This window comes from Plutella xylostella, chromosome 17 (genome assembly GCF_932276165.1).
Source record: "Plutella xylostella chromosome 17, ilPluXylo3.1, whole genome shotgun sequence".
Classification (NCBI taxonomy): domain Eukaryota; kingdom Metazoa; phylum Arthropoda; class Insecta; order Lepidoptera; family Plutellidae; genus Plutella; species Plutella xylostella.
In genome coordinates, this window is record NC_063997.1 from 7,128,413 (window position 1) to 7,151,743 (window position 23,331).

The 23,331-nt window shown below is 42.1% G+C and overlaps 1 protein-coding gene across 1 annotated transcript; it reads left to right on the forward strand.

Moving 5' to 3' along the window:
• Positions 1 to 245: 245 nt before the first annotated feature.
• On the forward strand, positions 246 to 17,280 carry LOC119691419. Its single transcript, XM_048626962.1, has 10 exons — positions 246 to 352; positions 769 to 896; positions 1,317 to 3,046; positions 5,252 to 5,349; positions 7,408 to 7,561; positions 8,739 to 8,924; positions 9,347 to 9,573; positions 10,045 to 10,261; positions 15,552 to 15,755; positions 16,084 to 17,280. The coding sequence occupies exons 3-10, from the start codon at positions 2,882 to 2,884 to the stop codon at positions 16,276 to 16,278; spliced, it is 1,446 nt and encodes a 481-aa protein (XP_048482919.1). The 5' UTR covers positions 246 to 352; positions 769 to 896; positions 1,317 to 2,881; the 3' UTR covers positions 16,279 to 17,280.
• The last annotated feature ends 6,051 nt before the right edge of the window (positions 17,281 to 23,331 follow it).

Genomic DNA, 23,331 nt, shown 5'->3' on the forward strand with positions numbered 1-23,331 from the left:
TGCCGGAGTTTTAATAATTACCAGTATTAAAAATAAATAATAGTAAAATAATGTTGCCAGATATTATTTGGACTCAATTATCATTATTATAATTCTCATTACAGCGCCATCTATAGATGTGCCCACAAACAAAAAATTAGAGCTTGAAAAATAAGAGTGACATTTTGTATTAGCTGAAAAGCCCATGTTGTTCATTTTTTGGCACCAAAATTTACAGTGTTGTTTAGTTACCGGTTTAATTAAAATAAAATTAATTATATAAAAACAGATATTTAAATTACCAGTGGATAATGGGGATTGTTACATCATCTATGTACAGTTGTATAGTATTGTCTTGTGACGGCTTTCGAGGGTATGTTAGAATTAATTGAACTCATTGGTTCACGGGAAGTGCACACTGTACAAACCTCAGAGTTGCGAATTAACGTGGTACCTAACAGGCAGACAAGAACTAGGGGTAAAGCCGGGCACCTCCCAGCTAGTTAATATAATATCTACTTACTTACAATACCTATTTGATTCTTGTCAACCACAAGCAGCTGGTTAACAACATTAAATTCTCTACTCTATAGGTGGGTACTGACTAACGTTACGGACTGTGATGTAACATTCCCAGCGAGCATGATGCGCAACGCTGTGTTCTAATCGGCTCGTTGCGCGCTGGTTTCCCCGTAACACTACGTAGGTACTGACTGCACGAATGCTCGCTGTGTTCAGTTACATTACCCCTCGTAACGTTGGTCAATACCCACCTTATGTTGTTGTCAGTGTGGGCGGTTGTTGCGCGGCCAGCTGCGCGTGCAGCGTGGTGGTGGGCACGCTGCTCATGCTGGCCTTCGCCGCCGTCTCCGTTGGCTACAACTACTGCTATGTCGCCACGCGCTCCAACGCTATTGGTGAGTTTAGAGCCTACCAATTTATTATATAAATCCATTTTTTTCGGCACTAGTGTACCTATAGCTGGTACATATTGTTAGACTTTTGCTTATTTTCACTCTGCGTAGCATCCTATATTCATACGAACATTAGCTTTCTAGGCGGTTTTAATTAAAAGAGCTCAGCTATTCATTCACTCGTAATAAATGGTTGACAGACTGCCTACCTACTACTAGCAGGCTACTAGGTAGGTATAACTTTGACCTAAGTACAAATTCTTCATCATCAGTACGTATAAGTATAACTAATCTTCCACTTATGAATATAGACCTTAAGGGGTGCCATCCCTCTGGTTTTACCGTAAAATATCATGCATTTTATGACGCTTTAAACACACATACATGTGAGACTGAAACTTGAAAATAGTACTGTATCTACAGATAATGCAACAAAACCGGACACAGCGTACCACAAGCTAGCCTACGACTGGATCCTGGGCAACCACGCAGCGGCGGCGGCGGCGAGGCGCGCGGCCGACGATGCAGCCCCGCAGTTCAGCTCCGACGCCAACGACACCCGCCTCGTCGAGCTGATGATGAAGAGGCTGGCCGCTCGCGGGAAGACGGCTAATATTACTGTTAGGCTGCTGGCGAAGCTGTGAAGAGGTAAACTTGCCAATGATTCATCGGTGTTGCCAATTCATCGGTGCTTTTAAAGGAACTTTAAAACGAATTCAGCTCTGATGCCAACGACACCCGCCTAGTTGAGCTGATGATGAAGAGGCTTGCAGCTCGTGGGAAGACGGCTAACATTACTGTTAGGTTGCTGGCGAGGGTGTGAATAGGTAAACTAGGTGATTCATCGGTGCCAACTTCAAAAGTATTTTTACTTGCCTTTAGGTTACTAGTTACTACTATAGTATGGTGTTATATTGCATGCTTGTGCAGTTACTGTCAACTTCAACTGGAAAATATATAAGTATTTAGGTGTACCTTAATCCGCTTAATCGTAAGTTCCGTTAGTAGCCTACGTTACTCTCAGAGACCTACCGATATTCTTGCATGGTCATTGTCTTTACATAGGTACAAAAAATACCTATCGTACCTTTTCACATTACAAATCAGAAGAGGTACTACAGCTGCGTACATAACAAGTTACGGTGAGTTATGTCCGGAATTTACTTAGGACACAAAGAAAGAAACTGGAGGTAGGTTTAGCTGAAAATGAAATATTTCCGCTGTTGTGCTTTGAATATAAAACAAGTTTTGAATATCCTGAATTTCCATTTGGTATTAAAAATGTTGATAAGTGGTATGGTTGAAATATTTTTTAATTATTTAACAGTAAAGTACCTATACCGAGGCGTGATATAGATTTTGTTTGCTCTACCAATTATTACCTACTGCAATAGTAGATATGTACCTACTTCAACAAATAGAACTGCAAATTGATGTCGACTTCAGTTTATTCAATACCATAACATAGAAGCAAATAATAATAAATTGGTGGTTGAATAAACTAGAGAGACTTTCCTCATTTTACATTTCAGCCAATTACTCTAAAAGGCCGGAGGCATGACAAACTAACACAAAAGTGTGAAAAACTGTCTAAATATAGCACATAGCACCTGAATAGAACAAAACAGCTGGTTCAGTAGGTCTCGATGTTTGGGTCACGAAGAGTCTCCGAGCGACGCGAAGTGAGCGGCTGTAGGCCCGTCATTGAGCGCGGGGCGGCGGCGGCGGTGGCGGGGGCGGCACGCATGCGCCTCCGCCCTACACCAGCCCGATTACCTTCCGACACACACACAGCCCGTGCAGTAAATAATCAGATACCAAACTTTAATTGCTTTTCGTTAATCAAAGCGGCCAGTATGAGCGCTGCCGTAATAATCGCCGCGTTCGGAACATGAGGCCGTGTGGAGCGCTCAGCAAATAGAGTTTGTAACGGTAGTGCGGTGATGTCGGTCGGGTGTGGTGTGCGGCAGTGAGAGAGCGCCGCCGCCATGCGCTGGCCGCCGCGCTCCGGAGTGCTGCGCGCCAAGCAGCGGGCCAACCTCAGCTTCTTCATCTTCATCATATTCTTTGTGGTGTTCGGCATGATCATGTTTACTGAGCTGCTTCGCGTCGACTTGCGGGGGCTGCCCATGAAGTCGCACTATGACTCGCAGGTGAACCGCCTGTAACATCTGTTGCAACAATTGTTTGGATTTTGTAGCTAGAGAATTGTTTTCCACCACTGTGTTTGTGTGTTTGAATAGAGATAGACCTAGTCAATTTGCATAAGATTATGAGGTGTTTGAGTGTGATTTTATTTATAGGAGTGCGTTCGAGATGAAATAGCCTTGGTAGCAATTATTACATATTATTATTTATTATATTAAGTATATTTATTATCGTTGGACCAAATATAAGGAGGCCTTTGCCCAGCAGTGGGACACAAATCAGGCTATTTAAAAAAAAATATTTACAAAGCGAGGAATATAAAACAAATATTATTTAAAGAAGCTCTATTTTATATTCCTCCCGTATCCCGTATCAGAGGGCATTGAAATGCATATCTATTTATGTTAATACTTTTTAGATATTTACAACTACAGTAACGGATTTTGATGCGGGGTTTTTTTAATAGAGTGATTTAAGAGGATGGGTGAATTAATAGTTAATATGTAGGCAATTTTCATCCTGAAATTCTTACGGGAAAACCTCAGTCTGTTGTCTTAGTAATGAACGATGCCACTGTAATGATCGTGGGATTATTTCATAAAGTACTTTTTTAAATGAAAGGGAAGAATTGCCGTTGAATAAAGTGAACTGCATGCAAGCATGTTATTATCACAGTGATCAGACCAACTACTCTAAGTAATAGAATTACTTTGCATGTTTGTATTCCATTACTTTATGTAGATAAATACTAGTAATTACTTTTAGGTAGGTAGATAACAACACAAATAATAAAAGTTTATGTTTAAAATATATTACTGGTAGATTGCTGGCCCCCTATCACGAACTTGTTTTGACAACGATTTTTGTATTGAACGTTTTAAACTTCGTGATAGGCCTCCTGCTACAAACCACCCAAACCACTCATAAAAAAACACTACGATCTACGATCCAAAAAGGATCCAATCAAAGACTTGAAAGTTATTATTTTGAATCTGAGTAAATCCATACACAGATAAGGATGTACGAAATACAAAGACTACAATATTACAATATTTGACTCCTCTCCTAAATAAATGAATCCTTTCATTTCATGAAGCATAAGATTAAGATTAAATGATAAGTAAATTAAGGATAATGAATAGATGGTGCCTACATTTCTTCTACTTTCAAGGTTTTAAATCCTTAATTATCATTCAACTGGCCCTAATTGAAATATATCTCATCAGAAATTTTACTCCACACGTAAAAGAGACTGGGCACAAATATATGGAAGCTGAGACCAGCACCAATAGAAATGAGTGTTACGTCGTTGAAAAGGTATTTTTTAGAAGAATATGAATAACGGAAGCGCTAGTCTTGATTTACTGTCCAATTAGAATAATCGTACCTTGAAAGTTTTTATATTTTATTTCTGTAATTTTAATGTTTTTGTTAGTTTTTCACATTCATTTTTAATTTTTATAACAAAATGATCATATTTCATATAATATTATATTTGTTTATTATCTCGGTAAATAAAACCAGTTGAAAGTATTTTTTCCAATTTCAATAATACGTGTTTACGTGTATTACGCCCTAACTGTCATCAGAAGAGAGAGTGCAATGCCATAGAAAAATACTTCCTTCCGACGAATATATTTCAAAATGGACAACTTATACGGATTTGTCGTCATAATACTTTTTTGCTCACTTGAAAAGAGCTATCCAACGATGTATGTCTCGTCTTTATTGGACATAGGTCCCAAAACGCCCATTGTCATTTGTATGTGAGTACCTAAATACCGTTTGGTAATAATATCAAAAAGTGTATTGGATAGTCATCATCATCAGCATCAACGTCCACTACTGGACTTAGACCTCTCCCAAGAAGCGCCGCACCCTGTTCTTGGCCTTCCTCATAACCGTGGGACTGATCTGCTGATTTAAAGTCGTACGCGGCCAGTCGAAAGAGCTATGCTCCCAGAAAACCCAGATAGACGGCAGTGGCTGGATGAGGAAGGACGAGTACAGAGTATTGTTGCGGCTCTCATTGGGTGAGGCCTATGTCCGGCAGTGGATGATTACAGGCTGATGACGATGACTGACTAGCGAATAGTTCTTTGTGTCCATTCATTACTTGGAGAGGCTCCTGCAATGCTCCTTTTTTCTTTCCTTTCTTTCTTTCTTTCTCCCCTTACTTGACGATGTGCTGATGACGTGTGATGTTTCAGAGCTGGGACACGCGGACGGAGAGTGGCGTGGAGGCCGAGCCGCCGCCGCCCGCGCACGCGCCGCAGGACGCCGTCTGGCAGCCCGTCGCCGGCACGAGGTAACCTGAGCGAAACGGTGACCCGTGCTGCTACTTGGGTCTATTAACGATAGTGCAGATAAACATCACTATAAATATAGCGCTGCGATTCCTGGAATACGTGTTAAACGAGTTTATCCACGTCGATACGGACCCGAGCAGCAGGGACTGGACGATGGTTTGTAGCCGTGTTGACTAGATTAGCCAGACGGATTAATAGTCAGACACTAGAGAAGGCTTATTTGATGCAAGTTTGCACAAGGTAATAACAGTAGTTGAAATGGTTTAGAATCTAGATAAACCCATATAAGATTCATACTTGCGTTGCGGCCTGAATATATATCAAAAACTAAAGGTAACTGTTCCTGTTCTTGCAAAATTTAAGGAATTGGTGTGATTGTGGTGTAGCTTTAGAGATCAGTAATGCAAAGAAATCAATGTTTCTTTCTTATGCCAACACCTACACAATCACGAATCTCCTTTCATTTTCAACAATAACAACTTCGTTTCTCTTCCACACGTTACGAATAAGCTTCAGAAATAACTCATAAGTATCGCAATAACAGAAGCTAGAACCAATAGCAATGAAACTACTGCAACAATATAATATTTACAAACTTTCCTTCATCATCGAAGTAGCCCGCCATGTTTTCTTGCTCTACAAAATTCATTAAACTCCATAATAGTTTGCGTTGTTGGAATATGTTCAAATTGAAAACAATACATTAGTTCAGCTTATTCTCCAAGGTTTTCGCGAGCACTTTATGGAGTACATATTTTCTGAAAGAGCAATAGCGACTCTTTAATAGTCATTTGGGGAATACACAGTTAATTTGCATAATAGACAAATATACCCAGTTGTGGATGTGTGTGTTAAAATGTAAAAAATAGGGTAGAGTTACCTATAACCCATAAGTATAATTTAATTCAGTAGGCCTCTCCTTGAACGTGATTGATCGCCATATTACAGTCACCATGGTCAAGTCACTATTATATGGTACCTAGGTAGAGATACTCATGGTTTGTCGCATCCACAACTTCATTAGTGGACAACAGAACCTAATTTTCGTTTTAATAATCTCAATCATTTTGAATGCTTATGTTTATAATAAAGATCGTTGTTAGTACTTAGTTGAAATGTACGGAAATGTACTTACCTGTATTTTTAAGCATACATGGAGTAACAATACTATTCAAATATTTAATTAAAAAAGGCATATATTGGGGACAGAAAAATCATAGGTATTTTCATTTTCATCAAACGATTCTTTCCGAAGGTCATACTAGGGTGTCGGACTAGAGTGGTTGCCTGAGATGTATTAAGCTAGATTTACATTAAGATAACGATAAGGTGACCTGTCGTATTTATTCCGGTAGCTACCTACTGTTGGTGATAAATATGTGCGAGGGTAAAATAGTTTCATTCGTTGACAAAAAATTGAAAGGCATATAATATAAAACCTTCCATATTCCATATAGCAGTTCAATTTCACGGGTATTGAGCAATGCCTCGCGCGGCGCAAGTGTGGGACAATTTCCTACCATCCTGTACGTGTAATGCGGAAATGGAAGCCATTACCCACGTATAGAAACATCTGCGAGGATCGGGTAGGTAAATATATTGTATCCTAGCTAGATAGGAAGGTACTGTCAGCTTCGTACCTAAAGCTTGTCATTTTTGTACCAAGTTCCATAACAATATTTTAATATAAATAAATCGACGGTTTGTGAATTCGATAAGGTAAGTAGGTACGAAAGTGTGCTACTCATAAACCTGATAGTAAAATGTAAGAGTAAAATGTACTTGTACATGTTATGCCGTTTTATGAGCATAAACATTTTTGATGGATCAGGGAGCAACAGCATAGGACAGACTATTATAGCTTGTAGCCAATCACTGCTTGGGAGAGAAGCAGTTGTGTTGTTGCTCAGCAGTGGGCGATGCGGGCTCCGTATCACTCCATTGGCTAACGTCTCCATCAATAAACCCTAGAGGAAGGATAGACGTGTAGCCATAAGTGGACATGGTAATGATAATGACGATGAAACGTTAAAGCTATAGCCGTGTAAACCTTTCAGGTTCAAGTTCCTGGTGTACTCTGCATTCGCGGAGAAGCGCACGGTGGCCGCGATCCGTATCATCGCCACGACCAAGACGCGCGTCGCTGACCGTGTCGTCTGCCGCCTGTGGATGCCCAACAACACCACTTACACGCTCAAGGCTAAAGTTAAGGTTGGTGAAAATACCTACATGTTTTTTTTAGGTGGTTTATATTTCAAATGGAAATTTCAATATAAAAATAAAAAAACCTATTTCAAAAAACCACTAAAATGTAAGAAATAATTTAAGGTTTACACAAATTCTACGTATGTGACAGTACAAATATACCTAAGCAGGAACTGTTCTTTTTTGAAGTTGGTGCCATATTTCTTCAGATTACTTTGCTTGGTATTATTTGTACTGTCACATACGAGTAAAATTTGTGTAAACCTTAAATTATTTCTTACATTTTAGTGGTTTCTTTGAAGTCGGTTTTTATTTTTTTTGTATTATTATTTTATTTTATAGTTTTTAGTTTATTTGCAATAATTTTCAATCAAAAGTAAGGTGCAAATGATACCAAAAAGTCCTACTAATCAATACGAATCATTCAAGCCTAAACACGAAGTAGTTACTATATACCGTTGAGGAGTTCCCCTGACTGCCTTCCGTTTCCATCATCAGATCAGCTCAAGGTCACCATCATATTTTTTTGTTATAAGAACTATATTTACCTTCTTAATTTCATTAGAATCGGTTAATATGTGCCCAAAATGGAAATTCATACCCTGTTTTTACCCCTTTACCCACACTTGGGGGTGAGATAAAATTATGAAAAAAATGGGACCACCTGGGAGCTCAACCCAATACTACAAAAAAAGAATTTTCAAAATCGGTTCATAAACGGCGGAGTAATCGGTGAACATACATAAAAAAAAGATCCCGACGAATTGAGAACCTCCTCCTTTTTTTGAAGTCGGTTAAAAATAATGACTTACTTAAATAATAAATATTCATCACCATTGTTTAACAAGACATAATATGGCGTAAAAACTTATTTTGTGATATGCTTATGAATAAACATGCAAAATATTTAGTAAGCACTAGTTGCTATCCGTGATCATAGTATTGACATGATGTGCTGACCATGACCATATGTACCTATTTTATACCTCCCTATATGTACAAGTACTACTTAGGTATAATTAAATAGATGAAGAGGGTATTGGATCGAGGTTAATCTGAATCAAGGAGCAAATTCAGTTAATTTCATATCACGACACTTTTAACTTCGTAACATCGTCGAGGGTCCGTGTAACTTATATATGTTTTTTAACCATGGCGTAATAAAACTCATCACACCTACCAGGCGATCAGAGAAAACTGGAGCATGAAGTACAGCGCCACATTCGTCCTCTGCCTGCTGCGGGACTCGGGGCTACGGCCTGACGACACAGTGGGCGCGTCGGTGGCCGTGGTGACTGCCGCTATGCCGAACCAGCCGCCGACGAATCTGTTGGTTGTGAGGAGCACTGATCCTAAGCCAGGGATTGAGGTGAGTTAGATGGTTTAGGGGGTGAAATGTATTTAACTAAGTTGATGGGGCATTTCTGGCATGGCCTTCTTAGCCTCTAGAGAACCCGATACCTCATACGATTACATTATAGGGAGACCAACGACAGTTCTTTCAGACAAAGCAGCAGTTCGCAGCGGCAGCGGCCGAAAACTGAAAGTTGTAAATTTTTGGTCTCGGGGTCTCAGCTCTCTTTAGCATATTTATTAGGCCTAATTGATAACTGTAATGATAATGAGTAAAACATATTAGGGTTTTGTGCTTCGCCAGAAGCTCAATAAGCAAACTCTTAGAAAGTGCGAGACTTCTAGGAGACACTCAGACCCATTTGGTTATTCCATTAGATCCGGATCCTTGTACATACATAATTTTAAATTACTTAATCATTTCCCTCTAAATTCCAGGGCACACTGCACGTGTGCGTAAAACCGCTCCACTATTCCTACTCCTCGCACGACTGGTTCATCGAGTGGTTCGAGCTGAACCGCCTGCTCGGCGTGAGTCACTTCTACCTGTACAACGACTCGCTGTCGGCGTCGGTGAGCTGCCTGCTGCGCGACTACCGGCGGGACGGGCTGGTCACGCTGCTGCCCTGGACTACACGGCCGTTTAATAATCAAGTGGATATTAGGTCAGTGAAGTACTGTAAACTTGCTCCTTTGCGGTAAGTTCTTACTTGGACTTGTAATTTTAGTCAGAGTGCCTTGGACGGTCTAGCTGGAGTATAGATTTTATAAGGATCGACATAAATCTAATCATTCATGGAATGACTTATTGATAAAGTGCTGGATTCACCAGTTTTATGACGAAACAAATTCCGTATAGGAACAGTCGGGTACACCAACAAGGAACATCTATCTTGTGAAACTTCCGCTACTGAAACTGAAAATGCATAAAATCTTCAGTCAATATCTATCACTACGCATGAACGCTATGCATGAAAGAAGCCAACTGTACTTACATATACCAGCAACCTAGGCCTTCAGCAACGGCAACTAATCTGATTCTGACTAGCTAATCCTATCAACACAGTCACAAACGCTGTACCCTCATCTACTGTTGTCCCCGACACACTAACAACACGACCAAACCACCTCCCCAGAACCGAAAACCAGTTCGCCGCGTTCAACGACTGCCTATACCGCTCCATGCCGGCGGCGGGCTGGCTGCTGCTCATCGACATCGACGAGCTGGCGCTGCCGCGGCGCGAGCGCACGCTGGGCGCGCTGCTGGCCGCCGTGCGCGCCTCCTACCGCGCGCCCGCCAAGCCGCCCAGCGCGCTGCTCTTTAGGAACGCCTTCTTTTACCGCATGTGGGAGGTAATTATGCTGTATTATTAGTTTTGCTTCGTTATATTAGCCACCTGAAAAGCCGCTGAGCGCGCTCTTTTCAAAAACGCTTTCTTTTATCGCGTGTGGGAGGTAGGTAATGTAAATTAGAGGAAATGCGACATCCAGCGCGCTGCTAGTTTAGAAACGCGTTCTTTTATCGAATGTGGTAGGTAATGTATGTCAACTGTCTTATTTTTCTAATAGGGTATTACTTGTAAGGTTACACTATAAGAGTAAAATACGGGACTATATGAGCATCGACGAGCTGGCGCTGCCGCGGCGCGAGCGCACGCTGGGCGCGCTGCTGGCCGCCGTGCGCGCCTCCTACCGCGCGCCCGCCAAGCCGCCCAGCGCGCTGCTCTTTAGGAACACCTTCTTCTACCGGTTGTGGGAGGTAATTATGCTGTATTATTAGTTTTGCTTTGTTACCGCCTGAAAAGCCACCGAGCGCGCTGCCCTTTAGAAATACGTTCTTTTATCGCATGTGGGAAGTAGTTAAGTACCTAATGAGTGTAGGCTATCTTTATTTGTAATATAGTACCTACATGGATTTCTTCTCTTATTATGTTTTGTATTATTAGAGAAAAAAAATAAAAAAATAGTTTATTTCAAAAACTGTTAACTTATAACGAATATAAGGTAAAGACCTCCTATTAAGTATAAAATACCTGTGCCAGGAGATCTCGCTCTCCATATCAAAATTAACATTAAAAAATTTCAGTTTCAGAATAAAAATAAATAAACTTAATTAGGTGTGTGTGTGTGTGTGTGTGTGTGTGTGTGTGTGTGTGTGTGTGTGTGTGTGTGTGTGTTTGTGTGTGTGTGTGTATGTGTGTGTCTGTGTGTGTGTGTGTGTGTATGCTGGGGTGTGTTTGTGAAAGTACCTATGGGTAAAATCTGCGTGTAGAATGTAATATTACTTAGTATAGTCCAATAACTTTTTTGTTTCTTCATACTTTATTGTTTTGATCCAAGTGGTAATTATTTTTTTTGTTTCATAGAAGGTCTTTGAATATATGCATAGCTGTTTGTTGAGTTGATTATATAGATGAGCTGATTGATTACCGTACTGTTGCTTGGCAAAAGTTGTAAAGTTAAGACGGACAGGTGCAACCTTATGCTGTCTTCTTTTTTCTAAAATAGCAGTATCATATCTTAGCTTTTTGTGCAATCGCAAAATGGTAAACAAAATATACAATTTTCTAACCGTTAGTAGGTTACTCATTTTATATAATTTATCAGTCGGGAATCTGTATGGTTTAAAAAACATTACTTTGATTAAGTGTCTCTGGGATCTTTCTATAGAAACTACGACATCCAGCGCGCTGCTAGTTTAGTTACCGTTAGTAGGTTACTCATTTTATATAATTTATCAGTCGGGAATCTGTATGGTTTAAAAAACATTACTTTGATTAAGTGTCTCTGGGATCTTTCTATAGAAACTACGACATCCAGCGCGCTGCTAGTTTAGAAACGCGTTCTTTTATCGCCTGTGGATGTAAGGATACCTACATTAAGAGAACAATACGGTACTATATGAACGACTGGCTGTACCGGTCGATGGGGGCGGCGGGCTGGCTGCTGCTCATCGACATCGACGAGCTGGCGCTGCCGCGGCGCGAGCGCACGCTGGGCGCGCTGCTGGCCGCCGTGCGCGCCTCCTACCGCGCGCCCGCCAAGCCGCCCAGCGCGCTGCTCTTTAGGAACGCCTTCTTTTACCGCATGTGGGAGGTAATGATGCTGTATTATTAGCTTTCTTTTGTTTTATTAGCCACCTGAAAAGCCGCTGAGCGCGCTCTCTTCAAAAACGCTTTTATCGCGTGTGGGAGGTAGGTAATCATTGAGGGCTATCTAAATTAGAGGAAATGCGACGTCCAGCGTGCTGCTAGTTTAGAAACGCGTTCTTTTATCGAATGTGGTAGGTACCTAATGTATGTCAACTGTCTTATTTTGCTAATAGGGTATTACTTGTAAGGCTACACTATAAGAGTAAAATACGGGACTATATGAGCATCGACGAGCTGGCGCTGCCGCGGCGCGAGCGCACGCTGGGCGCGCTGCTGGCCGCCGTGCGCGCCTCCTACCGCGCGCCCGCCAAGCCGCCCAGCGCGCTGCTCTTTAGGAACGCCTTCTTTTACCGCATGTGGGAGGTAATTATGCTGTAGTATTAGTTTTGTTTTGTTATGTTAGATACCTGAAAAGCCGTTAAGTGCCCTGCTAGTTCAGAAACGTGTTCTTTTATAGCATTTCAGAGGGAATCATTATACGCTACCTTATTTTGCTAATATAGTAGTTACATGGGTTTTTTTCATGGGTCCATCGCCCTGCTAGTTCAGAAACGAGTTCTTCTGTTATATACTGTAGGAGGTAATGGTTGTCAACTGTCTTAGTTAGATAATAGGGCATTACTTTGTAAGGATAAGTACATTATGAGAGAAAAATATGGGACTAATCTCTATGGGACTCATCGACATCGACGAGCTGGCGCTGCCGCGGCGCGAGCGCACGCTGGGCGCGCTGCTGGCCGCCGTGCGCGCCTCCTAACGCGCGCCCGCCAAGCCGCCCAGCGCGCTGCTCTTTAGGAACGCCTTCTTCTACCGCATGTGGGAGGTAATGATGCTGAATTAGCTTTGCTTTGTTATATTAGCCGCCTGAAAAGCCGTCCAGTGGGCTGCTCGTTCAGAAACGTGTTCTTTTATGGCATTTCAGAGGGAATGATTATACGCTACCTTATTTTGATAATATAGTAGTTACATGGGTTTCTTTTCATGGGTCCATCGCGCTGCTAGTTCAGAAACGCGTTCTTCTGTCATATACTGTAGGACTGGAGGTAATGGTTGTTAACTGTCTTAATTAGATAATATGGCATTACGAGAGAAAAATATGGGACTAATCTCTATGGGACTCATCGACATCGACGAGCTGGCGCTGCCGCGGCGCGAGCGTACGCTGGGCGCGCTGCTGGCCGCCGTGCGCCTCCTACCGCGCGCCCGCCAAGCCGCCCAGCGCGCTGCTCTTTAGGAACGCCTTCTTCTACCGCATGTGGGAGGTAATGATGCTGTATTATTAGATTTGTTTTGTTATATATTAGCCACGTGAAAAACCGCTGAGCGCGTTCTCTTCAAAAACGCTTTCTTTTATCGCGTGTGGGAGGTAGGTAATCATTGAGGGCTATCTAAATTAGCGGAAATGCGACGTCCAGCGCGCTGCTAGTTTAGAAACGCTTTCATTTATCTCATGTAGGAGGTAATGTTGGTCAACTGACTTAATTAGCTAATAAGGCATTACTTCAATTATTGGCTGTACCGCTCCATGCCGGCGGCGGGCTGGCTGCTGCTCATCGACATCGACGAGCTGGCGCTGCCGCGGCGCGAGCGCACGCTGGGCGCGCTGCTGGCCGCCGTGCGCGCCTCCTACCGCGCGCCCGCCAAGCCGCCCAGCGCGCTGCTCTTTAGGAACGCCTTCTTTTACCGCATGTGGGAGGTAATTATGCTGTATTATTAGTTTTGCTTCGTTATATTAGCCACCTGAAAAGCCGCTGAGCGCGCTCTCTTCAAAAACGCTTTCTTTTATCGCGTGTGGGAGGTAGGTAATCATTGAGGGCTATCTAAATTAGAGGAAATGCTACGTCCAGCGCGCTGCTAGTTTAGGAACGCGTTTTTTTATCGAATGTGGTAGGTAACGTATGTCAACTGTCTAATTTTGCTAATAGGGTATTACTTGTAAGGTTACACTATGAGAGTAAAATACGGGACTATATGAGCATCGACGAGCTGGCGCTGCCGCGGCGCGAGCGCACGCTGGGCGCGCTGCTGGCCGCCGTGCGCGCCTCCTACCGCGCGCCCGCCAAGCCGCCCAGCGCGCTGCTCTTTAGGAACGCCTTCTTTTACCGCATGTGGGAGGTAATTATTCTGTATTATTAGTTTTGCTTTTTTTTATTAGTTTTGCTTTTTTATATTAGCGCTGCTGCCCAAAAACGCGTTCTTCTGTCGTATGTGGAGATAGTGGTTTAATTATTAGCTTTGCTTTGTTAAATTAGCCGCCTGAAAAGCCATCGATCTTGCTACTGTTTAGAAAAGCGTTCTTCTGTCGAATGTGACAGGTAATGGAGGTCAACTTACTTAATTTGATAATAGGGCATTATTTAAGTAATTGTAAGGATAAGAGAGACAAATGTGGGTCGATGGGAGCAGCGGGCTGGCTGCTGCTCATCGACATCGACGAGCTGGCGCAGCCGCGGCGCGAGCGCCCAGCGCGCTGCTCTTTAGGAACGCCTTCTTCTACCGCATGTGGGAGGTAATTATTGTGGGGTGTCTTAATTTGATAATACACAAACGAGACACCGCCTGGAAAGCCGTCTTCAGTTTTATTCAAACACGACAGCATCAGAATTATGGCTATTAAATGCTATTGAAAAATCAGTTGTTAATTTGCTAATAAGTATACAAAGCTTTCTTTTCTTGTTAGGAGAAAAATACGACAAGGCCTGAAAAGCTGTGCAGTGCTGCTCGTACAGAAAGCCGTATACAGTATACAATTGAATACCCAAATGTACATGGCGTGCCATACCCTGGATAATCAATAGCAATTTTACTCTTTCACAACAATAAAACGGGAAATATTTAAGAATGAGTTTGCATTGTTGAAACTGAACAGTTTCGGTTTACATCCATTCGTTTTATTTCAGTTACCTGATGCACAAAGTGATTGTAACAATAAAATAGTGTATAAAACATAATGCATAGACTATAAAACAATGTTAGTTAATTGAAAACTACAATTTCATCATGTAGGTTTTATTATTCAATAATGTCATTCAAACGATCAGCAACAATGCGATAGTATAGTGTACCGTACATAATTTTAGATAAGCGGCTAGAATTTACTCCAATTGAACTACAATGCAAATATAATGCATTTTTTGCTTTCAGTGGTTAGCTAGGTATAAATTATAAGTATTGTTTATTTCGGTATGCTTAAATTAATATTTAGGCACTGGTTACATATTCACTTTTTAATTTTTTTATAAATGCCAGAAACTTTTCTTTATTACCTAATGGTTATTTACATTTCTCCTTCTGACAAACTTTGGAACGGCTATTTTATCTAAGTACCTGATAAGAAGTATGTAATAACAAACCTATCTCAATCAACTTAACCTTCCCAATCCACCACACCAACCGCTCCAACCATTGCCATGGGCCATTGATGATTGCAATAAATGGATATTATTATTATTTACTTATTATTATTATTACCCACAACCTTTCCCTTCCAGGACGACAAAGACGCCCCCTACCCTCTCCACACCTCCCTCAAGACACGGCGGCGCGCGCAGCCGCAGGGGCTCAAGAACCGCAGCAAGTATGCAGTCCGGCCGCAGGACGCCGTGGAGCTGGGCAACCACTTCATCTGGGAGATGATGCCGGGGGCCATCGCGACCGGGATACCTACTGAGCGAGCGCTGCTGCACCATTATAGGGTAAGCTTTGGGATATTTTTCTCACTGCCGTGATTGTTTGTGTTTCCATGTCGCCCGCTACGCCCTGGCATAATGTGCGCCCTAGGTTTGAGTACAGTAAGTCGGGTCCTATCACATTCGTGTTGAAAATGTAGCCTGCTGTGGCAAAGTGTACGATGGTGCTTATGAAATGCAGCGTGACATAATGTGCACGAACCTTTATAAAAGTAGCATTAGTAACTCTAGTCCAAGACAAAAATCAGAAAATGCTGGAAGTTTAATGTTAGGAATAGAATAGGATGGAAAAGCCGACATTCGTGTTGAACAATTGCTTTCTTTCTATTTCCAGAAAGCGTGTGAGTTCGGCGGCTCGTCCTGCCTGACCAACCCGTCTACAGTGGACCGCACGGCGCACCGCTGGGCCGACGAGCTGCACACGCGAGTCACCGCAATGACCAAGCGACACGCCTTCAAGTGCTCACACACCGACCGGACATACAACCAGAGCAGCTACAAGACGAGGCTAGACCAGAACCGGCCATAGCGGGAGGCGCTCTGATCGAGAGGAATCTGACTCGCAGGCCCGAGCTCGTGACTTTTCTGATTCGAGTAGCGGCAGACAAAATTATGGGTTTGTTTTGGAGACTCAAGCTATTTTTATGCAGACCGCAGATGACAAATTATACGTGATACACTAATAGACAGAATGCAATGGAATTATTGCTCAAATTCACTCACAGGCTACGAATAACAATACCCTCCCAGGAAACTTTTTGTAACAAAGTGTTGAAGTTAAATTCAGCTAAGCAAGTACGTGTAGGTACTTTATCATGAATAAGGAAGGCCGAGGAAAGTGCCAAGATGATGAATCCCAGATGATTTTGGTGAGACCAAGAGATCTAGCCTTGGCCCGGTGGTTATGTTGGGTCGGTGCCATTAAGATATTTTTGATTGTGATATGATAATCCTTACATGTCAAAGAGTAGGCCTCTAGATAACCACTATTATAAAACTCTAGGGGCCTTTAGCTTTAATTACTTACCCACAAATTAAGATTGGTGTAAATAGCCGATGCTTAAATTCAGGATTTGCTTACACGGCAGATCACTGATCACTTTTGTTGGTAAAAATAGTCACTGTTCCCGCTAATAATTTGAAATCAATTATGACTATTTATGACCCAGATACTCATTTAGATTCCGTTATTATTTTGTTTTAATCATCACCAACTTTTCTTGATACAATAGAAAACACTAAGTTTAATTTAGGTTAGGCATTTCACATTCCTTACCAATAATTAACCTTATTTTAACCTGGCTGATGATAATAAGATAAAAGGGCTAATATAATATTTTATGTACCTCTACCTACCTACACCAATATACCTACATATAATTATAATATGAGATATGCTCAGCTAACGAGATATTCGTAAGCGAATGTTATTTACAAAGTCTTTTTAATTATTGTTGTACATAGATATTATGTTTTTATGTGTACAGTATTACTTGTAAATATAAGATATTAAAAATACTTTCATAAATGGCTCAAGTTGTTTATTTAAAAAACACAAGACCTTAAAATCGTATAGTAACCTGGCCTTTTGGTCATACAGAAGAGACGAATTCGGGGTGCGGACGCGGACACGACTTCGTTCAATTTTGCATAGCAACGGCGACGCTTCGGCGACGACGCTCGCGTCCTCGTCTGACTTCTCTTCTGTCTGTCCTGCGCCTAAAGTAACGTTAGTCCCATCATCATAATCAAACCTAACATTAAATTATTCCAACATTTAAATAGTTAAAAATATACACGCCGCTATAGCGAGCCACTTAAACTGCTTATTGTGACCGATCTTGCCCTCGGAGTCACTTCGGAACCAGATGCTGTACTGAGACCTGCCCGACAGCGCCGGCCGCCACTGCCAGGTCTACACGGAGGTATTCCACAGAGAATTATACTTCGAATAGGAATACCTACTTACATATTTTTTCCAAATCTGGCGAGCTACGCTGGAGGTAAAACGTACTCTCGAGTATCTCAACTATCGACCAGCAGGAAATCCGCATTATCATACTTAATACCGTCTGAGGTTGTTTGCACCTGGCCCACTTGCATGCAAACTTTAAGGAAGCCTCGCATATCTAGATGAGCTAAATTTTGATTATAATGGTTTTGTTACCATATTTTTCTTCAACGTCGCGTCGTTCTAGTGTAGTTCATATAAATTTCGTAACTATATTACACTTGGCATGTTGATATAGAGGTATACGATAAATTGGTCGGTTTGTGGTTTCCTCACGAGAATTAAAACCGGATATACGACCGACTTACTTCCGATTCCACGTTATAAATGGAATTGTAAGCCGAAAGGGGGAGACTTTGGTAACTATTCTCATTATTCTGGACAAAATATTGTATTTTTAAAAGCCAAACATGGTGACCTATTTCCCTACTTCAATTGGTAAATTAGGTAGAGTACAGTCTAGGCAAACACATCTGGCCCCTCTCAGATTGAAAATGAAAGATACTTGTAAATTAATACACTCACGGGCAATGAAAAGATTCCACTGAGAAAAACACCTAATTACTTACTTCTAAACGGAATAGCCTAGCTTAATGACGCCTTCTGCAACATTAAAGTACATTTATTAGAGCATCATGAAATTACCAACCAAAAATGGTAATATTTTGTTCAACTTTACATTAAATGTTTGATACCCCATTTACACTCTCGCCTCGGCCCTCGCCTCCTCGCTCGCCTCGTCACTCGTGCGGAGGCGCGAATGTAATACCCCATTTACACTCTCGCCTCGGCCCTCGCCTCCTCGCTCGCCTCGTCACTCGTGCGGAGGCGCGAATGTAAACACCCACTCGCGTGTGACGCGAGTGGGTGTTTACACTCTCGTGCAGAGTTCAGTTGTCTTTGAGCTAGCAACGATGGAGGACGTCGAAGTTTTAGCCGCAACAATAAAGAATTTATGTATGATCACCGATTACTTCGCCGTTTATGGACCGATTTTGAAAATTCTTTTTTTTATGTATTGGGTTGAGATCCCATGTGGTCCCATTTTTTTCAAATTTTGATTCCACCTCCAAGGGTGGGTAAAGGGTTAAAAACAGGCTATGAATTTCCATTTTGGGTACCTATTAACCGATTGTAGTTAATGAAATTTAGAAAGTACATAGGTACTTACATACCTATATTTTTAACATTAAAAAAAATATGATGGTGACCTTGAGCTGATCTGATGATGGAAACGGAAGGTAGTCAAGGGAACTCCTCAACGGTAGGTATATAGCAACTACGTTTACTACTGACTAGAAGGACTTATAGGTATCATTTGCTTCTTAATTTTGATTGTCAATTATTGCAAATAAACTAAGTATAAATAAGTAATAAAATAAAATAATAATAAAAAAACGACTTCAAAAAACCACTAAAACGTAAAAAATAATAGACGCATTTTTCCTGAAATAAAAATGACATATTATGTATCTAGCCTATCTGAAACCTAGTTAAACATTGTGAGATATGGCTTTTCGACTTTCTCCGTGTTCGGCATCATAAGGGTCACAGTGTCAGTTAAATAAAGTCCATTTTTCTCTCCACCTTTAGTTTGCAAGGTGCGGGTGCCTATATAAATAGAGTGAGTCGCCCGCGCGCCTCAGTTGTAATATCACCATGCAGAAATGACTAGGTTTCAGATAGGCTAGATACATAATATGTCATTTTTATTTCAGGAAAAATGCGTCTATTATGTAGTCTGAGCCTATCTGAAACCTAGTTAAACATTGTGAGATGTGTTTATTATCGCATGGTGGAGAGAAAACCAACTGTGACCCATAAGCTACTGATGAGTGTATCAGTAGATAAATATTTGAATCTATAAATTTATAGTGCATAGATTTCTAGGTAATAGATATACTACAAAGAAAGGTATAAGTATACATAAGACTTAAGTACTTCCTTATTATTCCTGACTTGTCAGAAAGTTATGAAAGGTATATACCTATTAATATAGGTAGGTATTTATACATATGGATACACACAGTGCCTCTTCGAAAGCAATACTTATAAGTAATTATTGATCAAAATCTTGTTATTGTCAAGGCAATATTTTTAACATACACTAGCCGAATGGATGGAACCAGTGAAATACTTTGCAACAATATTTAAAAGCTGTAAAATGTAGAATATCGATCCAGGCCGCTGGGGCTCAGGTCAGCACATGCTGACTAGGGTATGTAATTCTGGACTGACCTCAGAAATGCAGCAGCCGACCCTGGAGCCTCGAGGACCTGCTCAGTCAGCCCTGTACGACGACACGGCCTGCAACACCTGGCGCGGCATCTAGTCCTTGGAACGAGGAGTGGTGCTTGAAGGGAAGATAATTTTACTAAATATCTCAGCCTCATCAGCTACTGGAAAAGATTAGATAAAGGCTGTGACACTGGCGGATAACTAAGTATTCAGTTTTTCAAAACATGATGCAGGTCACTACATTCACAGTCTAATTTTGTATTCTAACTAACTCGGCGGTTAACGAGTTCCTGTGCAGTCCTACTAGGAAGGAAAGTTATTTTATAAGCCTTTGCACCGATTTTGTGGGCTACTATCATTCTGTATCATCATGTGTGAATATTACGAGCTCTGGCAGCATTCCTTGGTAGATGACATCAATTAATAAAGATTGATTAACACAACAATAACAATTATAATAGTTGATAAATGAAACCCGGCTAACATGTCTTAACTGGGTAAGTAAATGATCAGTCATGCCACTAGGTTAAGTAAAATGTTCAGTACTTCATATGAAAAACATTAACAAGGTCACCTTTAGGTATGTTCGTCAACACTAAGGGCAGGTCTCGGCCAAAACCTTAAGGCTTCGCCTTGTTGCAACTTCAAAGGTACGTAGGTAGGTACCTACTTACATTGTTGTAGGTTCGATTTTAAAACCATTAAGTCAACCTAGATAAAACAAAATAGCTCGATTAAATAAAGATGGTACGTAAAGATGTTAGTTGTACCTGATCAGACCTGATGCAACGACAGCCAACATAGACTCTCTAATCTGTGGAAGCAACAATCACGGTGGCGGGAACATGGACAGTTGGACGAGCCACCTCGAGCCTGAGAACTGACAGTTCGCCAACAGCAGATAGCTTGCGGCTATCTATAGGTAAACTTAGGTAGTTAGCTATACCCAAGAAAAATTCCTTGGACATCGATATGAGAGTGGAACAGCGAATAACTGTGACATTCATTAAAACAAAAAGGCTGTTGTTGTTGTTGTCCAGCTAAGGAAGGTTACCTACTCCAGCGACCTGGTATTGCATTCTGAAAGAACTGCGAAGAGTTAATATTATGACTAATAATTATTACTTATTTAGAAAGTTTTCAGCAAACTCTAATAAATCAAGCAGCTACCACGTCACCGCTGCCCGGTTATAGCTCTGTACTAGCTTAGTAGATATATATACCAGTTCTAGCCTTCAGCTAGAGGCCAGAGAGCTCCTAAATGAGATGCGAGTACGAGCATGACACAAGTAATTTTTTACTTGGTAACTAGTTACGTAACTAACTGAAAAATCCATAAAACAGTTGAGGATTACTCTAAATGGAATTGTGAAAACGGCACGTCTGCATCTTAACCAGTCAGTCTAAGTAGTTTCAGCAGATACAGCGTTGAAAAATAGTTATGAAACGTTTGCGCCAGAATCGAATTAAAAATACATTTTCATTAGAGAAGCCGTTTAGGCATGAATAGGTACTTTCACCCTTTGGATTGTGCTCCAAATGATGACCTTCGAAATTCATAGAAATTTAATGACGACTGCCATTGTTTATTATCTAGCCCCGTACATTGAGTAGGGCTGCGGCTACACGTGATGTGATACACAGTACACAGTAGGTATATGCATGTTCCCAGAATAGTGGAAGTTATAATTTTACCAAAAGGTAGTCGTCTCGTGCAAGAGCACCGTTACTCGATTTATTCGATACACAACTACTCGTAGTAGACAGCTGCTGCGTAGGAGGTTCACGCATTTTTCAACAAAGAGCTCGGATACTCGGATACACTCACAATCCACTGGGACATAAGGAAGACAGCTAATATGGTGCCACTCAGAAACCGCGATGACACTCCGATCATGATCACCCGACAGTAGGATCATAATAAATTCGGTAACTTGTGAAGCGGTATGGTATAGCAACAGCGACTTTCACGAAATCAGGAATTAGCTCAGTGCTTTTAGGTTGAACACTCGCCGGTGGGATTCACTTTGCTCACAGCCGAGAAAAGAAAAGACTCAAAGCTGGAATCTGCCGATGTGTCATGACACTTAAGATAGTGTCTGGGGGGTCACTTTATATGACGAAAAACGAACTTTCAGTGCACTGCGGCGCGAGCCGCTCTATCTGTTTGTATGTATTAAACGTGCCGATTGCACGACAGCTCTCGTTCGTTCGTTTCTCATCAGTATAGAGTAACGCTCCTGTACTTACCGTGCGTCACCATTCCCATGAGCAGTCCAATGATCTTTAGGCAGTTTTAGAACAAAAGCTGCATTATACAGTTTCTTCAGCAGAGACATCGAAATAAAAAATTGATTGCACAACTATCCCCAGGAGCAGTCTACAGGTCACTTTGGGTAGTTCAGAAGAAAGCTGCTTTAATAGAATACCCTACCTCAGCGGAGGCATCAAATTGAAGTGCTATAACACTTTTAGAAGCGGTGCACGTTACCCGATTTGTCGTCATCCATGCCGATGCGGCTACGGCGACTGCAGGTGGTTACTCAGGCTTCGTTGGTGTGCCCTTGTATGGCTAACATGACCAACCTTGGCAGTAAACGTTCGTCCGCATATGCCAAAATCACTGATGAATAGCGCACGTTACTCGATACCTTCTAAATAAGTCACTCATAATGATGGCTGATGATGATGATGACCGTGCTAGCAATAGTGCAGGCGGTTCCGCTGAGCATAAAATCTCTTCCCAGACAGGGGGCGTTTGGATCTGGCAACCAGAACAGGAGTGCCAGGTGTGCGCAGCGATGCAGGTGGGACAACACAGCCGCTAGGGCAGGAGTACATGGCTGGGTCTATGCAGCGATGCAGGTAGCACAAACCGGTGGCCAGGGCCAGGACCGGGTGTACGCTGCGATGCAGGTTGCACAAAACGGTGGCCAGGGCCAGGACCGGGTGTACAGCCGCCAGGGCAGGAGTGCATGGCTGGGTCTATGCAGCGATGCAGGTACCACAAACCGGTGGCCAGGGCCAGGACCGGGTGTACGCTGCGATGCAGGTGGCACGAGACGGCGGCCAGCGCAGGAGCACAGGGCCGGGTGTATGCTGCGATGCAGGTGGCACGAACCGGTGGCCAGGGCAGGAGAGCAGGGCCGGGTGTACGCTGCGATGCAGGTGGCACGAGACGGCGGCCAGCGCGGGAGCACAGGGCCGGGTGCAGGTTACACGAAACTTCAATTTCACCGAATCGGCCTGCCTACCCTTCAGCGGGTAGGTACCGGCGGATCACATTACTTGCCGCACATGCCACAATGTCCCAACATACTGAAACTCGGAGCC